This window comes from Zeus faber, assembly GCF_960531495.2.
Source record: "Zeus faber genome assembly, chromosome: 13".
In the NCBI taxonomy this organism is placed as follows: Eukaryota; Metazoa; Chordata; class Actinopteri; order Zeiformes; family Zeidae; genus Zeus; species Zeus faber.
Genome location: NC_137198.1, coordinates 8,708,122 through 8,725,682, shown reverse-complemented (window position 1 = coordinate 8,725,682; position 17,561 = coordinate 8,708,122). Strand labels below are relative to the sequence as shown.

Genomic DNA, 17,561 nt, shown 5'->3' with positions numbered 1-17,561 from the left:
TTAGACGAGGCCTAACGTCCTTCTACTTATTATACAATATGTATTATATTTTGTTGCTTGGATTCTGAAATCTCCCCTTGTCCGCGACCGCAGACGTTCGCTATTCACAGCGCTTCTGATTAGAGGTGGAAAGGCCTCGATCTTGTGGAACCATATGTTCCCACGCTTCCATCTTGTCGCCGCCGACATGATCAACAATGATGTTCTTCTTCCGCCCACGCGGCAAGAAGTCAAAGACGTTCCGGCCTCCTTTTTTCGGTTTTCCATTTGTGACATTGGGCTTGTTGCTGTCAGCCCTGGCTCCTTCAGGCTTATAATTACGACCGTGTTTATATGCCAACCCGCCAATTGTTTTGCGAGGCGCAAGACATTTTAGGAGCTTGACAGGTATCCCAACGCAGATGCATTGCAAGTCAGTCTTCCGTTCTCGGTTTCCTGTATGAAATCAGCTAATTTGATTTCATCAACAATGTATTCGCCGAACGTCGGCTCGGAACTATTAATCTCGTTATTCGTCCCCAAGATAACTCTTAGTGTTAACATCAAATGAACGCTCTATGAATGACAGCCTCTGGTTAAGACGCAAAATGGTGGACCGTGAAATAAATGTCATTTAATTTGGTTTTAAAGAGACATTACACACGTGTGTCACTTGATAATTCACCTCACCTCTTAATACTTTACTGTGTGTGACTTTCCTGGATCTTCCCCGTCATTACTTTTAGATTTGATTTTACCGCTGTGCCTACAAGGGTCACAGCTCTTTCTCGTTCTCTTGCCATCCATCGCTCTCTCTCTCTTTTCCCTTGCTCTCAGGTGTGTGGCCTCCTTGACAGTAACTCCTTTCACAAGTTGTTGGTCTTGGCTGGACAGAGTGTGGAGGAGAGTGGAGACCTGCTGTTGCACAGGGGTCTGTTCTCCCCTCAGCAACTCAGATCCACCCTCACGAAGCAGGTGCAGCGTCTCGTTTCCCTGCCTTGCACTTTGAGATTTGTTTTCATGAAAATCACTTTATAAATATGTGATTGTTATAATATTATTATATTGGTAGTAGTAGTAATTGCTGGTAGCGGTAGTATCACTAGTATTACTGTCACAATAATGATTTTTCTATTATTTTATTTAACTATTATTATTGTTATTGTTGTTCTTATTATTACGGCTCTAACTTGCATTACAATTCTTCTTTCAAATGTTATACGAGGACAACATGACAATTCTAACGATCGGTCGTTTTTTGTTTTTTTACGTAATCCAGCAATTTAGAGTTTACTTTTAAGATCAGGTTAATATTTAAGGTTAAATACGTAAATTAACATGGAAATATATCTATGTAGACCCTTTAAAGTGCATGTCAAGAAAGGGGTAAGAAGTAAGTAAAAAAAAATAAAAAAAATAACATGTTTTGGATTGAAACAAACCCTGTTGGAGGAGCAGTGAATAAAAGATGAACTGCCAATTTCCCCGTCCTCATCCCCTCAGCTCAGTGATAGAGGGAACGCTCTCTCCCCTCTGCCTCCCTCCAAGCCGACTCTGACCCTGAGCTGTCCCAACATCGGCCAGTGGAGGGAGACCCTCCTGGGAAACCAAGCCCCGCCGGGGCCGCTGACTCTGCGCATCAACCCCCCAGAGGTCCTGCCTGCCATGGAGTCTCTGGGGGAGTTTACTTCCCTGGTCTCTGGCTCCCTCAGCCCCTTGTCTCCCTTCGACCTGCTGCCGCCGCCCGGCACGGTGGGTTTTCTCAAGCTCTCCCGCCCGTGCTGCTACGTGTTCCCGGCCGGGCGCGGCGACTGTGCCTTCTTTGCCGTTAACGGCTTCACAATGCTGGTGGACGGGGGATCCGACTCCCAGGCCTGTTTCTGGAAGCTGGTGCGCCACCTGGACCGCGTGGATGCGGTGCTGCTGACCCACATCGGTACCGAGAACCTCCCGGGGGTCAACGTGTTCCTGGAACGGAAAGTGGCCGAGCTGGAGATGGGCTCAGATGTCAAAGGTAATAATGATGATGATGATGATGATGATGATGATGATGATGATGATGATGAAGCTGAGTATGAACATCTTGCCGGGAAATAATAGATTTCCATTTGTCTTCAAATGCTACTTCTCTCCTACATGACTTTTCTCCCTCAATTTTTATTTTTTATTGCTCTCCATCCTTTGTTGTGGCAAGATGAGAAGAGGCTGATCTCGCCAGAACTCGGCGTGGTGTTCTTCAACGCCCCCAGCAGGCTGCAGACAGAACAACAGCAATGTGGGTGACCACTAAAACATTTATAACTGAATGATTCACCGATGCCGTCATGGATGTATAACGTTGATTCCACCCTGAAGTGTGATTAAATATGAACAGCACCTTGCTTTGATTCATATCAAATACTAATACAAATACTTATATTAACAGATTGTAACTTTAAAACATACCGTTGAAAATTGTCTTGGAACAGGTGATGGTTTCAAATGAAAAATTTGAACTATTTTTACTATTTAATCCCACATCCCACGATTTTGGAGAAAATATATGAATTAAGAATTCATCGCCTAACGATTTGTGTAAAAGAAAAAGAGAAATATTTTAAATATCTTATCTATCTAAAATATTAAGTAATAGGCAGTACGTGAAGATGTCATGCAGGCTAAAAATTGTAACATAACTGCAATAGTGGTGTCTTCTCTATTAGGTGTGGACAGTGTCCTGAAGAGCGCAGACCAAGCAGCTCTGACCATGAAGTTGCTCAAGAAGTTAGAAATCCGACCAGAGCCCATGTTCCGAACACGAGGGGTCCCCATCGACCCGATGACCCTGTTCCAGAAAATGGGTGTTGGTCAGTTGGAGCTGTACATCCTCCACCCTGGCAAAACCAGTCAGGAGTACCAGGCACTCCTGCAGAACTGGCCCGACACCACGTCCTCTTCCTCCCAGTCTCAGATCCAAACCCTCCCTGTCACCGCCCTGGCGTCCGTGTGTGCTCTCCTGGTGTGGCACCCGGCATGTCCGCAGGAGAAGGTGGTCAGGGTACTGTTCCCCGGCATTACCCCGCAGGCAAAGATACTCGAAGGGCTGGAGAAGCTCAGAGGACTGGCCTTCCTCCAAAAGCCCACCATGACCACAGGGGACCTGGAGGAGCAGAGGGAAAGTGCACAGGCCAGGAGAACAGTGAGCCAGGACAGTGGGAGGTCGCTGGGGAAGGAGGTTCCACTGAGATTAGGCAAAGAGAGAGCGGGCCGGGAGGAGGCCAAGGAAAGCCTGGTGAAGGAGAAAGGAAAAGCAGTAAATGGTACTGTTGTGCGAGAGGAAGGGAAGAAAGAGATTGATAAAGCCAATGTCAGGGAGGTAATCATCAAGAAAAAGTCAGCCTCATCAGAGAAGGGCACTCTGCAAAAGGTAGGAGGGAGGGATGTAAAAAAGGATGAGAAGACCGGCAAGAAAGAGGATAATGGTCCCAAGAGAAAAGAACCAGTGAAAAAAGGAGTTCTCCCCTCGAAACCAAAGAATGAGAATAAGACAAAGCCACAAAAGGAATCTAAAAATGACACTAAAACAGCGGGGAAGAAAGCAAACAAACCATCAGGAAAGGAGATAAAGACCGATTCCAATTTAGATGCCAAGAACGCGAGTGCCAATGCTGAACAAGGGAAAAAGAAGAATTCAGCGGATCCTGACAAGGGAGCAGTGCCGCAAAACGTAGGCCTACAGGGCCACGGAAAGGAGAAGCAGGATAAAGAACAGAACCCCTGTGGCTCCAAAATGTCGACTCCTGAGGATATGACGGCAGATTTTCTGAGGTTGAGGGAGGAAATTGAAGGGGAAGAGGCCCAAGGAGCAGGTGAAAACACTGAGTTGGGAAAAGAAAAAAGTCCCGGAGGCTTGGATAAACTAACCGATCATGAGGACCCAGTGGTTTTGGGGGAACAAGCCCCATGTGGACCAGGGATAATGGAAGGACATAATGGAAGCGGTGATAAAGTGGATGTAGACCCATTGAAAGGATCTGGAGACCGCCCCGACCAAATTTCCAACAAGCCAGAGAAGCCTGCCAGAGTTGTAGGCTTTCCATCTCCTTTAAAAGAGAATTCAAACGGTGAGGACGCTGCCCAGCAAGACTTAACGCCGACTGAATACACTCTCCTGGACGGGGCTTTGAAGAACAGCCCTCCCTCAAGGTCCTCACTGGAGAACCAGGCCCCCGTCACTCCTGATGAGGAGACGGTCGGACCGGCCTCCGCTGATTCACGGCCCAACAGCGCTGGCCACACACCCTACTGCCTGTCCCCAGACGATGTGTGGTGCAACAGAGAGAAATTAAGCAGACTGCAGGCACAGATGGATGAGAGCGCGGATGCTATCCAACCAGCCGGCTCATCAGTGCCCGGTGAGGAGCCACAGTTTGAGCTCAAAAGCACCTCAGAAGGCCAAGCCACGCAAATTCCAAGGGAGAAGAACTTGAGCTTCCTCTCTCTGGGTTCATTCAAAGAAGGAGCTCCCGATCCCTCTCCGTCGCTCACGACCACCACCACTACTCACTCCATGCCGGCTGAGGTGAGCTCCCCCCAGTCCACAGAGGTGGACGAGTCCCTGTCTATGTCTTTTGAGCAGGGCCCAACCGCTGCGAGCCAAAGAGAGGGCGATGACAGTACTCATCACTCCCACGCCAATGGCAGCCATTTTATGGATTCGGACTTCCGAGTGGGAATGTCCTTACAACTGAAGAAGCCTACCAGGTCTTTGGGACCGGGCTTGGAGATGGGAAGGCCTGCGGTTTCTAACAGCCTTCACCTCGAGTCCGCGGCGCATGAGGTGGACCTGTGCTTGGTTTCACCGTGCGAGTTCAAACATTTCAAACCCCCAGACTGTAGCTTGGGTGCCGGTGAGACCCCCAGGGGAGTAAATTACCACGTCAACAACAACAACCCCAGGGACACGTCGGTCAGTGACTCAAACGCCCCCCACTGTACAGAGGACTGCCCGTCCACCACAGCGGATGGAGCCTTGGATTCAGATGAGGATGACTCGTGTAGTGAGCCGACTAACTCCCTCCATGACCGCCCGACCCACCAGTCTCTTCCCCCAGACCCTCCTCCGGCCCCGCTAAGGGATAGTCCTCCTCTGCCCCCCCAGCAGGACAGTTGTATGCCAGTCCCCCAGTCTGATCCCGAGACTCATGGGAAGGGACCAAAAGCTACTGGCATGCGAGGGAAAAAAGCACCAGGGGTGAGTTGAAGCTGCGTGAACTATTCATTTAAATACAAAATAACAAATTGTGGAAATAAACTGTGCTATGCCAAGCAACTGTGAGATACTGCCTTCCCAAATAGTGTCAGCCCCTGCCTGTCCAGCAGTTCGTTGATATTTCCTCTTTTCATTATTTTCATTTCATTTTGTTTGATACGCGTGACAATAAAGTTGAACTTCAACTTTTCTGAATTATGACAAAGCAGGCGCCTATCTCAGCCTCCAAACCTAGATTCTGGGGTTTAATGAACCACCTCAGCCTCTTTCCTGTCCTCTCTACTCTGGGGATTCAACGTCGGAATGTAAGCGATATGTGCGTCATGGGCGGAGGCCGCAAATGTTGCCAAATAAGGCTGACCTGTCACCTCACCTGTGTTCCCCGCACGTGCTGTAAGATTCAAATTGAAGACCCATTCTCGTCATTTTCTATTTTTACTCGGTTGAAAAGTCAGACGGACACAAATTGTAGTTTATAAATAGCCAACTTCACTGGATTGAATTGAGGATAGTCCTCCCTCCCTCTACCCCTTCCTACATGGTGACTCTTTCAATGGCTTAAGTATTTCACTTCTTTATCTGGCTTTTTATAAGGCTTTTTTATTTGATTCTTACTGTACGACTAAGGACAAGTGTGCCTCACGATGCAAGTTGAAGGAAATCATGGCAACATTTTAGGAGATGCTGCAACGTGCTCGCTCGAGTGAAATCTGGCATTCAGAACTCACAATGCTATCTTTCAAACCATCATCTTTTCAGTAAGAACTTGTTGTTCGGAAATAAGCTGGTTCTGTGTTCGACAAAAGAGCGGCGCTGTGGACTCTCCAGTTATGCAAGATTCCATCTGTCCTCACCAGGTTTTAGACACCTCCCACAGATCCGGTTCAGCTGCGGGTTCAACACAGATGGGCAAAAGCAAGACAGGGGGTTTTAGTGGTGGGACAGGGAAAGCAGCTCCTCGTACCTCTTCTTCCAGCAGCACCAAGCTTGCACCCACCAAGACCTCGCCCAGTCCAGGTAACCATGTGAACAATAAATGGTACCAGAAGCTGAGTTTGAACCTGAACCTTATTTGCCGACACTCCTGAGCCTTTTTCTTCTTCCTCAAATAGGCCCAAAGTCTAATAGTGAGGGCGAGCTCAGTGTATATGTGGACCTGGCCTATATTCCCTCCGGAGCCTCCACTCCCACTGTCAATGTGGACTTCTTCAGAAGCGTTCGCTCTTCCTGTTACATCATCAGTGGGCAGAGCCCAGAGAGGGAGGAGCTGATGAGGGGCACGTTGGATGCCCTGTTAGACGGCAAGACGTCCTGGACTGAACCTATGCAGGTATGCCCACACAATAAGAGTCACATCATTCATGTCAAAACATGTTAGGCATTTCGCTGATGCTACTTAGAAGAAGCATTTCGCAGTTTGATCTATTTCTGTCAACCGTAGTCTAAACCCGACGATTGCAGATTGATTCTGGCTCAGCGTAGCACTCAATTACCCCGAGAATCACGTGGATGAATGAAGACCAAAACAGGAAATACAGTGACGCCTACTAGTTGAAAATATGGTGCTAAACCTTCACTTTCAGCCAGATTTAGCCGGGTTCTAGCCGAGAGCTATAGTTGTCTTTTCAACGTCTTTTCAGCCAAACAATGTTCCATCGGCATCAATACGTTCTGAGCCCGAGGGTTACAGTCACGCCTCTTAGACACACAAACACGATTCTTATATTCTTGACTTTATACTCTCAGAAGAAGCCAGACATTGTCATTTAAGTGGGCCGTACTTTGACTCGTGGCAAGAGGGATATCTCCATGTCCGGTGTCGAATCCATTCTCCTTACCATCTTGTATGGTTTCGTTCCTTTCTTTCTTTGGCTCTGGTCCCCTCCAGGTGACGGTGATCCCCACCTTTGAGTCCGTGTCCATGCAGGAATGGTACCAGCAGACCCTGGAGAGACAAAGGGAGCTGAGCATCACCGTCCTGGGCTCCAACAGCACCGTGGCGATGCAGGACGAGACCTTCCCCGCCTGCAAAATCGAGTTCTGAGACAGGGCCGCGGCGGCGAACGGGAGGGTGTGATCTGGGGTGAATGTGAAGGGAGGGAGGGAGGGAGTACGCGTGGGATAGGAGTTCAGTGTGTGGGAGTAAGAGAGAGTGAGATGTAGATACCTATAATCGGGGTGAATGAGAAGGGCTGAGTAAGCGGGAAAATGAACAGGTGAAAATGAGGAAGTATATGATCATTGCATTGATATATAGGGTTGGGTGGAGTATTTTCACCACCCCCCACCCCCCCTTCTTTATCTGGGAAAAGGCCTTCATGGCAACAAAAAAACCTTATTTCCATTCACTCAAAGCCCCGACTTTCCAAGGACAGCGCATGACCCAGTGGGCGATTGTTGCATGAAATATCCTGACCCAGTCACCCTGCGCTGAACAGGCGAGGGGAGCACAGGAGCGGTGACTGGGCTCATTCCTTAGATCCAAACTGCAGCCCAAACCCCAGGTGTGTCAAAATACTTAGAATGTAGGATGTACAGTAAAGGCACTTTGTGTAGGGTTTTCTACCCCCAATCACTTTTTCAGCATTTGTGCTGTATTTCACCCCCCCCCTTTTTTTTCATTGTCTAACAGTCTATTTGATAGAAAATGTCCCAATACTTTTGCAAATCAAATTACAAAACTCCCAAATACTACGACCAGAAGGACTAGTCGTGTTTATTTTCCGTCCCAGATCCAACTGTTTTTAGGCACTGCCTGGGCACCTGTATGTTAATAGAAAACTTTATTCAATGACATGCACATCAGTCAGTATTATGGCTCCAAGTCTTTCATCCTCAAACTATGTAGGTTTAATTAAATAGAAAAAAAAAAAATTAAGATTTGCAGACATTTGTAGATGGGGTTTGTTCACTGGGTTGTATTACAAAAAAAAAAATGCCCATTTTGAATTGATATTCTTTATTCTTGGGTGACAGTGTCCAGAAATTAGAGAATGGAGTAAAATTTCATTTCTAAATTTTATGTATTTGACAAAAAATAGTTACAATATAAAGATGTTGATGAGTAATCTGTCATGAACTTACATTGTGATACTAACATTTCCAACTATATCTGTCATCTTCTTTTGGGGACTGTTTTGCACTCTTTTTGGGGGGGGCCTCCGGGCGGAGAGCCGGGTGTTGTGTGTTTAGTGAGATGTGTATTAATCAACGCTTTAAATCTGACTTTCTGTCACTGTATGGCCTTTTAATGTGGTGGTTCACACTAACGTGAATGTGGCACTTTTCATACACACCAAAGCACGGGGACACTCAGCGGTTTACTTTCAGAAATGACAGGAAAAAAAAGTTACAGAACAAAATTGTATGCATCCATTAAGTACACAAACACCCCTTCACCCACCTGTTCATAATTGACTCTATGGAAAAGGAGGGATCTATCAAATCATACCTCAATAACCACTGTATCCTAAAATGTAACATAGCTCGCATTGAATGAAGTACTTTAAATTAATCAACACTTTATCCAATTAACAATGAATGTGTTATTAATTGGTTGGTTAATTGATTAATGCATTAATTGACTATTGCAATTAATTAATTAAATCATTGATTATTTTGGACAGAACCAGTTAATACAACTGTTGTTCCAAGACAGTGTGATTATCACTCTAAGCTTGATAACGATGGATAATATTTTATTCAAGGCAATTTTGACGGGCCCGTTATGGTCCCAACCACCGCAGTGAAAGAAAGGACAACTGGTTCTGGCCAAGGACATTTGGGCACAGGCTGACGAACACCAATCACTTAACAGACATAACCGTCACTAATATGGCCTGGAAAGTTACCTTGAGCCTCATACCTCCAAATAGTATGCATCAAATCAAATATTTACACAGCTGTCAGCTCCACAGTATGCTTGCAACGACAAAGGAGATTAAACTAGACCAGCGAATAGGGGCAATGACAACTTTGAGACCCTCAGAAGCTGACTGAAGCAAAACCAAGGATGTGTCATGCATGTCAAAAAATGTCTGTTGTTTCATTCATGATATTCATGAGGACTGAGAATAAAATGAATCTGGCGTGAGAGCACTGGTGGGAGAGAGGAGGCCTGGAAGCCTGCTCCGCATGCATGTCATGGAGGGCTGAGAACATTTCACTTTCCGTTTGCATTTCGTCCATCTTATGACAATGTTGAATTGTGTGTATAGAATAAAGAATGTTCATCACGGCGATGCTTCGGCTGTGTGTCTGTCGGGTTAGGTCCTCTGGGAACATTGGAGAGTGCCGAGGGTGAAAGTTCGGGATTGTTACTGTTTACAAGTGGTACGCTGAGGGCGCCAGGTGTCACGAAGTCAGATGTGTGCGTGTGCGTGTGTGTGTGTGTGTGTGTGTGTGTGTGTGTGTGTTTGTGTGTGTGTGAAGAGGGGTGGTTCTTGGATACCATCACCTCTGGAGGTGTAGTGAGCCTAATTCAGTGATCTGTGAAAGAAGCTGCCCACCTGGCAGCAGTGGAAGAGTGATCATGGCACTCAGAGGGGTGGTTGCTGCATTTATTTTGGTTATTATTTTTTATACCAATGAGGTTCCCCATGTTTACTGAAGACGTTGCCTTGATTCGTCGCAACACTATTTTGTATTCAGAGAATATGGAGATATCGATAGAAGCCGTGTGACTGTTAAATCGATGTTATGAGCAAACAAAGGGCCGTTTGACCCGACGCGGGCCAAGAACGTGAATGACCTGCTCCAGGTCATTCACATTCAGGCTCCTATTATGCCCTTTACTGACCTGTCCCGCACACTAAATTTATAGGACTGAAGATTATAAATATATACTGTATATATAAACATATATGTATGTATAAATAAAAATATATTTTTGACTTATATATACAGTAAATATATACAGTATATATATATATATATACGTCAACAAGTCTACCCCAACTCAACAATCAAAGACGAAAGTGAAGGTGAAAGTAAAAAGTGATGTTTTCTGGATTTAAACAATAAAGTATATGTATCGTATACAGTATAGTATGTATATATATATATGGATGTGTGTTTTTGTGTGTATATATATTATGTATATACAGGTACTCCTCACTTAACAATCGAGTTCCGTTCCTAGGACGGATATATATATTCCTATATATATATATATATATATATATATATATATATTATATACAGAATATATATATATATATTTATAAAGGCACGGTCACCTTTAGTTTTAAGTGTTGGAACAGGCAGAAAGGGCTCAACATAAGTGTTGTTAAGCCCGGAGTCCGACCCAGACGTGCTTTGAAAGTCACCGGTCAAATCTTAAAATCCATTCTGAAGCGAACAGGGAGCCCATGGGGGTCCCAGCCCGGGATTGGATGGATGAAACTGGTCGGAGGCGAGAGAGTGACTTCACACAAACATCACATTTTTACTTTCACTTTCTTCTTCGACGGTTGAGCTGAGCGGGACAACGCGTCGACTTCTGGGAAGGAAAGAAAGAAAGAAAGAAAGAAGGAAATAAAGAAACGTACTTTGAAAGGTAAGAAAGTCGGGTTGAGATGTGTTCGCTTTGTTTCCCCCTCAGTGTAGATGTATTGATGTTTGATGTTTTCCGGATTTGAACAATATATATATATTTATATATATATATAGTATACTATATATATACTGTATACTATATATATATATACTGTGTATATATATACTGTATACTGCATATATATATGTATGCTGTGTGTATATATATACGGTCGTGTACTATATATATACACTGTATACTATATATATATATATATATATATTTATTGTTTACATCCAGAAATCATCACTTTTTTTACTTTCACTTTTGTCTTTGACCGTAGAGCTGAACCGGACAACGGGTCGACTTCTGGAAAGAAACGAACTTTGAAAGGTGAGAAAGTCGGATTGAGATGCGTTCGCTTCGTTTCTCCCTCAGTGTAGATGTAGATGTAAGTACTGTTTGTGCTCAAACAAGTCTTTGTAAAGTACAGTTCCCACAGCAGCTGTACTGTCCGTTTTGACGCATCACTGTGGACGTCGCGCCATGTAGCTGATGACGTCGCTGTCCGGTTCAGAAACTGGCGCATCCTCAGAGATTTTGTGATATATCACCCTTTTCGTTAAAAGAGAAAAAAATGTGCCTAATCTAATATTAAGCTTTACACACATCGCTATATTTTTTGGCAGATACGTTTTAAACATGTTGCCAGGACGACTTCAGTTTGCTTCAATGCAACAGTCATTATAATGAAAAAAACAAAAAACTTTTTTTTTGTTCTAAAATATGCGTTATACGTACAATTTTCTTGTGTTCTTCTACTTCTTTAACATTAATATAATTTATTGGTGCAGCATAGAGATAATATAGAGATCCTGGCAGATTGGTCAGTGGGCCTTATTTGATTTGAATCCCGATAAAGAAATACTGAGGCATGTTTCCTAACCCTCATTTAAGACTAAAACTGTTTGGTAAAACACATCGTTAATCGTTCATTCTCTTTGTTTTCCCTTTCCATATTGATTATTGTCAATTTGATCCAGTTCCTTTTTTTGTCATCGTTTCCGGGGACGCCTGCACTCCGGCAGCATCATGGACGCGGTGAGATCCGGCCTCTCCGTGGTCCAGGAGAGGAGAGTGCTTTCTCTCTTTCTACATTCCCGACTCCACCTGCTCTACAAAGCCAGCGTTCACGGCTACACCGGCGAGCAGTTCCACCACCGCTGCGACAACCAGGGCCCCACCCTGATCGCAGCCTACAACAAGGCCGGCTTCGTGTTTGGCGCCTACACGGCCAAGAACTACAATCAGACCGAGGAGTTGGTCGTCGATGCCAAGGCGTTCCTCTACAGCATGAGCGCGGGCGAGGAATACCTGCCCCCGCTCCGAGTGGCGAGTATCGACGGTCAATACGGTTTCTTTGATGGTACCGAGGGCCCCGACTTCGGTGCACTGGTGTTCCTGCAAGAGGAACAAGCCAAAATAGCGTCCGATCCAGGAACAGGCTTCAACTTCAGTCCCAAAGAGATGCACGGAGATGACTTGGACCTGACGGAGTTTGAGGTGTATCGAGTGGAAGGTGAACAAGGTGTCCAACGTACGCCGGCCGTAATCGAACCGTGAAGGCAGAAAGTACATTGTGTTTTTGATTCATGTAAGCCACAAATTGCCGATGATCAAATAAAAGGGTTCTGATTCCAGCATGCAGGCTCTGGGTTTGTAACCGGCCTCTCCCCCTGCACAGACTTGGGAGGTCTCCTGGCCAAACCGTGGAGGAGCGTCCAGTGGACTGCTGAGTATGAAGAAATTCACTTAAATTGAGAGCACATTCAAAGAATTCCTCAAGGTTTCATTGTGTCCAAAGAAAAATATTCATCAACCAAATCATTGCCTATCCTTTATATAACGGCCCTGGGGTAAAAATGATCCTCACCAAAACATTCATATTCACATATTATATGTACCATAAGGACATAAAGGTTTCATTATTTTGTCTACAGATTCATTACGTTCCCAGGTGCTTTATCATTCTCCTGCAAAACAAAATAAATACATTGTTTGGGGGTTTTTTTGCATCCATCCCATAGTGAACTGAAATCCACGGATGGAACAATTCTCGCTACTTTATCCCGCGCCGCTCTCCCCCCTCCCCCCTCCAGGCGGAGGCAGCAGTTGAAGCGCGGCATCCAGGCGTACCAGCCCGAGATCGACTCTGTGTCCAAGGCCAGGGTGCTGCTGTTGGGGCCCGTCGGCGCCGGGAAGTCCAGCTTCTTCAACTCCATGAACTCGGTGTTCCGGGGAAACATGACGTCGCAGGCGATCTGCGGCACCGCAGGAAGGAGCCTGACCACCCAGGTACCGGAGCACGACGACGGCCTGGAGGGCGGAAGCCCCAAGATCCGGAGCGACCGGATCGTTAAAAAAACAAAAAACAAAAAAACAAAAATGAAACGAAACCCCACGTGTAACCTGTGTTAGTACGGTGTGTGTTTCGTGTGTTTCCCTCTGTAGTTCCGCACCTATTCCATCAGGGCAGGCAAAGGCGGGGAGGAAATCCCGCTCATTCTGTGCGACACCATGGGGCTGGAGGAGAAAGAAGAAACTGGCTTGGACATCGAGGACCTGGTCAACATCTACAAGGGTCACATCCAGGACCGTTATCAGGTTTGAACAGAAAAAACGTCCGGTGTCGCTCTGATCAGCGGGTTCTCCTGAACACATTTCGAGGTTGTCCAACACCGGCTTTCCCGACATTGGCTCCGTAGTTCAACTCCTCGACGCCTATCGAGCCAGACGCAGCGGGCTATAAGAAGAAAGTGACGTTAAAGGACCGGATTCACTGCGTGGTGTACGTGTTCAACACCGCGAACTTCAGTATTCTTCCCGACAACATGTTAAAGAAGATCAGAGCCATACGCAAAAAGACCAACCAACTGGGTGAGGGCGAGGGTTTGTCACATCTTCTGAGGTTGATTTAAATCTGTCCTTCTTTTGTGTTCTGCCCTGTTCTATTTCTTTGATTTACATACAGTATGTATCATTCTGTCTTTGATGATCCACACAGGGATACCCCAACTTCTGCTGATGACCAAGGTGGACGAGGCGTGTCCTCTCGTAGCGGAGAACTTGAGCAACGTTTACCGCAGCACTTACATTCAGAAGAAGGTAACCATGTCGAAATGCACATCAGTGCTCCTTCTACAGTACAAGTAATAAGATAGATAGATGGATGGATAGAAGGAGATAGATAGACAGACAGACAGACCGATAGATAGACAGATAGATAGATAGATACATACATACATACATACTGTACTTACATACATACATACATACACAGACAGACAGACAGACAGACAGTCAGACAGACAGACAGACGGACAGGCAGATACATGCATACATACATACATACATACATGTGTTTACCAGGTTGTTGCAGTTCGTACAGTGTTCTTGCTCGTCTATTACTGCACAAGTGTTTGAGTGAGTGAGTGAGAAAAAGGCATTAAAAGAAAAAAAATCAAACAAGCATAATGCATTTAATAACAAGCTATGACTATAAACTAGAAAAGTAACAATAAGGTTTTTGCCCAACCCCCCTCCCGGCACGCAGGCCCAGGATCTGAGCGCGGCGGTGGGCATCCCGCTGAACTGCGTGATGCCCGTGAAGAACTACAGCCAGGAGCTGGAGCTGGAGCAGAACGTCGACATCCTGCTGATGAGCGCCGTGCAGCAGATGCTCAACTACACCGACAGCTTTTTCGAGAACCAGGTTAAAGAGGAAGGGGAGGAGGTCGCCGCATGCCACGTCCAGAGAGTCTCCCTTACCAACTCGCTTGGACTCTAAATTGACTGTCGTTAGGGAAAGCCTCCCTGCGTGCATTGATGTGATCATAAACGGTAACAATCAATCAATTATTTACAGCAACTGCACATTATAACCAAAGCTCAGTATTACTCAACGCTTTCCTTACTCTATTAGAAATTTAGAAGTTATTGCAAAGTTAAAAGTTATTGCATAGTAGTAAGAAATACATATAGAGATGGAGAGGAATATATATCGCATCCAAAATAGTAAATGGTAACATGTTCACTGTAGCTCGTCCAAAACAAAAAAAACATGTTGTTTTCAGTCCCACAATAAAGTTGTTGTTATAATCTCACATTGACTGTCCTCCACCACTAGGTGTCAGCCAGCGCCATACATTTGGTGCCTGCTTATGAAGAAATGGTCAACGAATCAAACACAAAAAAAAATGAGAACAAAATCACCTCAAATGTAAGTGTAATTGGCAAGGTTTTAATTGGGGCGGGTTGCAACTTGCATTGCAACTCCACAACAATGCTTATAAATGACATTGTTTGAATAAATAACCACTGTGACATGACACCGTCACATGTTTTATTTCTCGGTTTATGAAATGTCGTGAAATGTTTTTTTTTTTTCTTAACCACAATAAAGTTGTTTTTCGAATCTCACGTTGACTCCCCTCCACCACTAGGTGTCAGCCAGTGTCATAAAGTTGCGTCCGGGCTATGGAAATGATTTAAAAATAAATTGTGATTAAAATCAACAAACAGAAAAGAGAGACGAGAGCAAAATCGGTTGCGTAAACCGATTGCACCCTGCAAAGCTTTCTGATCCCTGCCTCGCGTCCCTCAAAGCGATGCTCAAATATGACGTCTGTTTAGATAGACGCTGGTTCCACTTGCAGAAGGCGCACGGCCCCTGTTTTGGTTGACGCCCTCCGCGCAGCCTCGGCGCTGCGCCCCGAGCCTCACGTTCTCAGTCTCCCGGTGATCGACGTGCGCCTCGGTCTGCTGCCGTCCCTGCGTCGTTCACCCCAAGCGGATCTTATTGCGAAGCAGCATGACCCCAGAGGAGGTCGTTGTGGCCAAAATCTCCGAGAAAGGGTGTGTGTTTATTTATCTTTTGTTTTGTTTTTATTTCTTGTTTTCCAGAACTCTTGCAGCTGGAGAGTTTAGGAAGAAGCATGTGCTGTTTTGTTTTTTTTTGGTTTGTTTTTATTGTTTTAATTGCATTTCATTTGTTTACGTTATTCTTTTATTTTTATTGTTGTTTCCTTGTTTTATTATTTGACTTATTGTGATGTTGTTTTGTCGGATGTTGCACGTGTTATTTCAATTCCTTTTAACTAGAACTCTGCATGTGCGCGTCCCTTTTCATATCAAGGCGCCTCAGTTTGATACACAGTGAGCCACAGGCTCCCTACGATGAGCTTGTATCTGTGGCTCTCCAATCCGAGAAGATTTTGAATGTTATGCATGATTTAGTTCGAACTTCCATACGTGTCTATACTGTACTTAGAGAGATAACAGTCATTATTGTACATTCCAAAATGGTGCTGAATGAACGTATTATAAAACAAATAATGGGGATGTTTAATGTTTGGTCATTTTTGCCGGGGACCCTCTGGTACCTCTTGAAGGACCCCTGGGGCGTCCCCCGGACCCCGTGTTGAGAAGCGCCGCACTAGAGTGACCTTTAATGATTGTGTAGTTATTGAACTGTCTGTGTTTGGAAGCAGAAGCGGACACCCGACGCTAGCAAGGGCTGAAAAAACAATGAAACAAGCGCTGGTATAATTCTCTGCTGTTACCCCGGTGTCTCAGGATGTCCCAGTCGGTGTGTCGAGCTCTCGAAGAGCTGCTGGTGGCGGCCCAGAAGCAGGACTGTCTGACCACGGGCATCTATGAGTCCGCCAAACTTCTAAATGCGTGAGTTGACCCCCGAATCAAAACATTTGACCTGATGCCGGACAATACTCGACCCTGTTTTCTAACTGCCCCCTCCTCCGCCTCTTCCCCATCCCCAGGGACCCGGACAGCGTGGTCCTGTGTGTCCTGGTGGCCGACGACCCGGACGACGTGGCGCTGCAGATCCACTTCACGCTGCTGCAGTCGTTCTGCTGCGACAGCGGCATCACCATCCTGCGCGTGTCGGGGCTGCAGCGGCTCCAGGGGCTCCTGAGACAACCCGGCGCCGCCGAGGCCGGCAGGGGCCAGGAGGAGCAAGGGGACCTGCACTGCATCCTGGTCACGGTGAGTGGACACACAGCGGTCGGGGTGAAGTGGGGTTGGATCATGGCGGTCCACACACAATGCAGGGAGGGTGTCTGCAGGCACTTAAAAAGTTCCTACGATGCCGTACTTTCAGTTTTGCAAACATTAGGCCTCCAAAGTCCTTAGATTAGTCATGAATTAGAATTAGGGTCTCATTTTTTCAGAGTCAACATTTCTGATGTAATTAATTAATAAGCCTACCAGCTTAGCGGCGGTCACCAGCAAACTTTATACTATTTTCTGTTAAGCACCTCCATTGAGCAGCAATTGTGTTAATATGCATTGATTTTGCTGAATATTTTGCTGTCCCGCCACAGGACGCCCAGGCGGACCACTCCATGCTGCAGGAGGTGGGGACCTACTGCCGGGAGAGCCGCCGCCTGGACCAGTGGGTTCCTGAACTGGTCCTACAGGAGCGCTGAGCGAGCCGAGCCGACGGCGAAAACAAAACCTGACCGCCGGACACGGCGGGTCTCGCCGGCGTTTTCGACGCCACAAGCGGAAGGATCATGTGACGCTAGTGGTGGAAGGGGTGGGGGGGGTGGGTGGGAGAGAAAGTAAGCGAGAGAGAGAGAGAGCCGAGGGGCTCCAGGCCCCCGAGCGAGAAGCACAACTTCCCTTCCATCGACACTGATGAGTAGAGCTGGGAGTCGGGCAAGGAGGGAACTAGAATCTGGTTCGAGAGATTCCGTGGAACACATGAGGATACCA

The 17,561-nt window shown here is 46.1% G+C and overlaps 3 protein-coding genes across 5 annotated transcripts; all 3 read left to right on the top strand.

The window, feature by feature from the left end:
- Positions 1-187: 187 nt before the first annotated feature.
- On the top strand, positions 188-7,274 carry LOC307239379 (microtubule-associated protein 1S-like; the record flags this gene model as incomplete). The annotated part of the gene is made up of 8 exons (XM_080012737.1): positions 188-222; positions 837-954; positions 1,483-1,993; positions 2,174-2,254; positions 2,682-5,212; positions 6,088-6,247; positions 6,343-6,560; positions 7,119-7,274. The coding sequence occupies 8 exons, from the start codon at positions 188-190 to the stop codon at positions 7,272-7,274; spliced, it is 3,810 nt and encodes a 1,269-aa protein (XP_079868863.1).
- Positions 7,275-10,698: 3,424 nt separating this feature from the next.
- Positions 10,699-15,172, top strand: LOC307239144 (interferon-induced protein 44-like). 3 transcript variants are annotated; one of them, XR_013844458.1, is made up of 10 exons: positions 10,699-10,787; positions 11,110-11,159; positions 11,810-12,345; positions 12,511-12,562; positions 12,926-13,121; positions 13,278-13,430; positions 13,532-13,703; positions 13,831-13,931; positions 14,380-14,666; positions 14,953-15,172. XR_013844458.1 is itself a non-coding variant. In XM_080012429.1 (9 exons), the coding sequence occupies exons 3-9, from the start codon at positions 11,859-11,861 to the stop codon at positions 14,611-14,613; spliced, it is 1,395 nt and encodes a 464-aa protein (XP_079868555.1). In that variant the 5' UTR covers positions 10,699-10,787; positions 11,110-11,159; positions 11,855-11,858; the 3' UTR covers positions 14,614-15,172. The 3 variants fall into 3 exon arrangements, 2 of the variants coding, with proteins under 2 accessions (XP_079868555.1, XP_079868554.1); XM_080012429.1 differs by having other exon boundaries at positions 11,855-12,345; positions 14,380-15,172; XM_080012428.1 differs by having other exon boundaries at positions 14,380-15,172.
- A 494-nt stretch (positions 15,173-15,666) lies between these two features.
- LOC307238687 (growth arrest and DNA damage-inducible protein GADD45 beta-like) lies at positions 15,667-17,346 on the top strand. Its single transcript, XM_080011781.1, has 4 exons — positions 15,667-15,680; positions 16,401-16,505; positions 16,604-16,829; positions 17,168-17,346. The coding sequence occupies exons 2-4, from the start codon at positions 16,402-16,404 to the stop codon at positions 17,270-17,272; spliced, it is 435 nt and encodes a 144-aa protein (XP_079867907.1). The 5' UTR covers positions 15,667-15,680; position 16,401; the 3' UTR covers positions 17,273-17,346.
- The last annotated feature ends 215 nt before the right edge of the window (positions 17,347-17,561 follow it).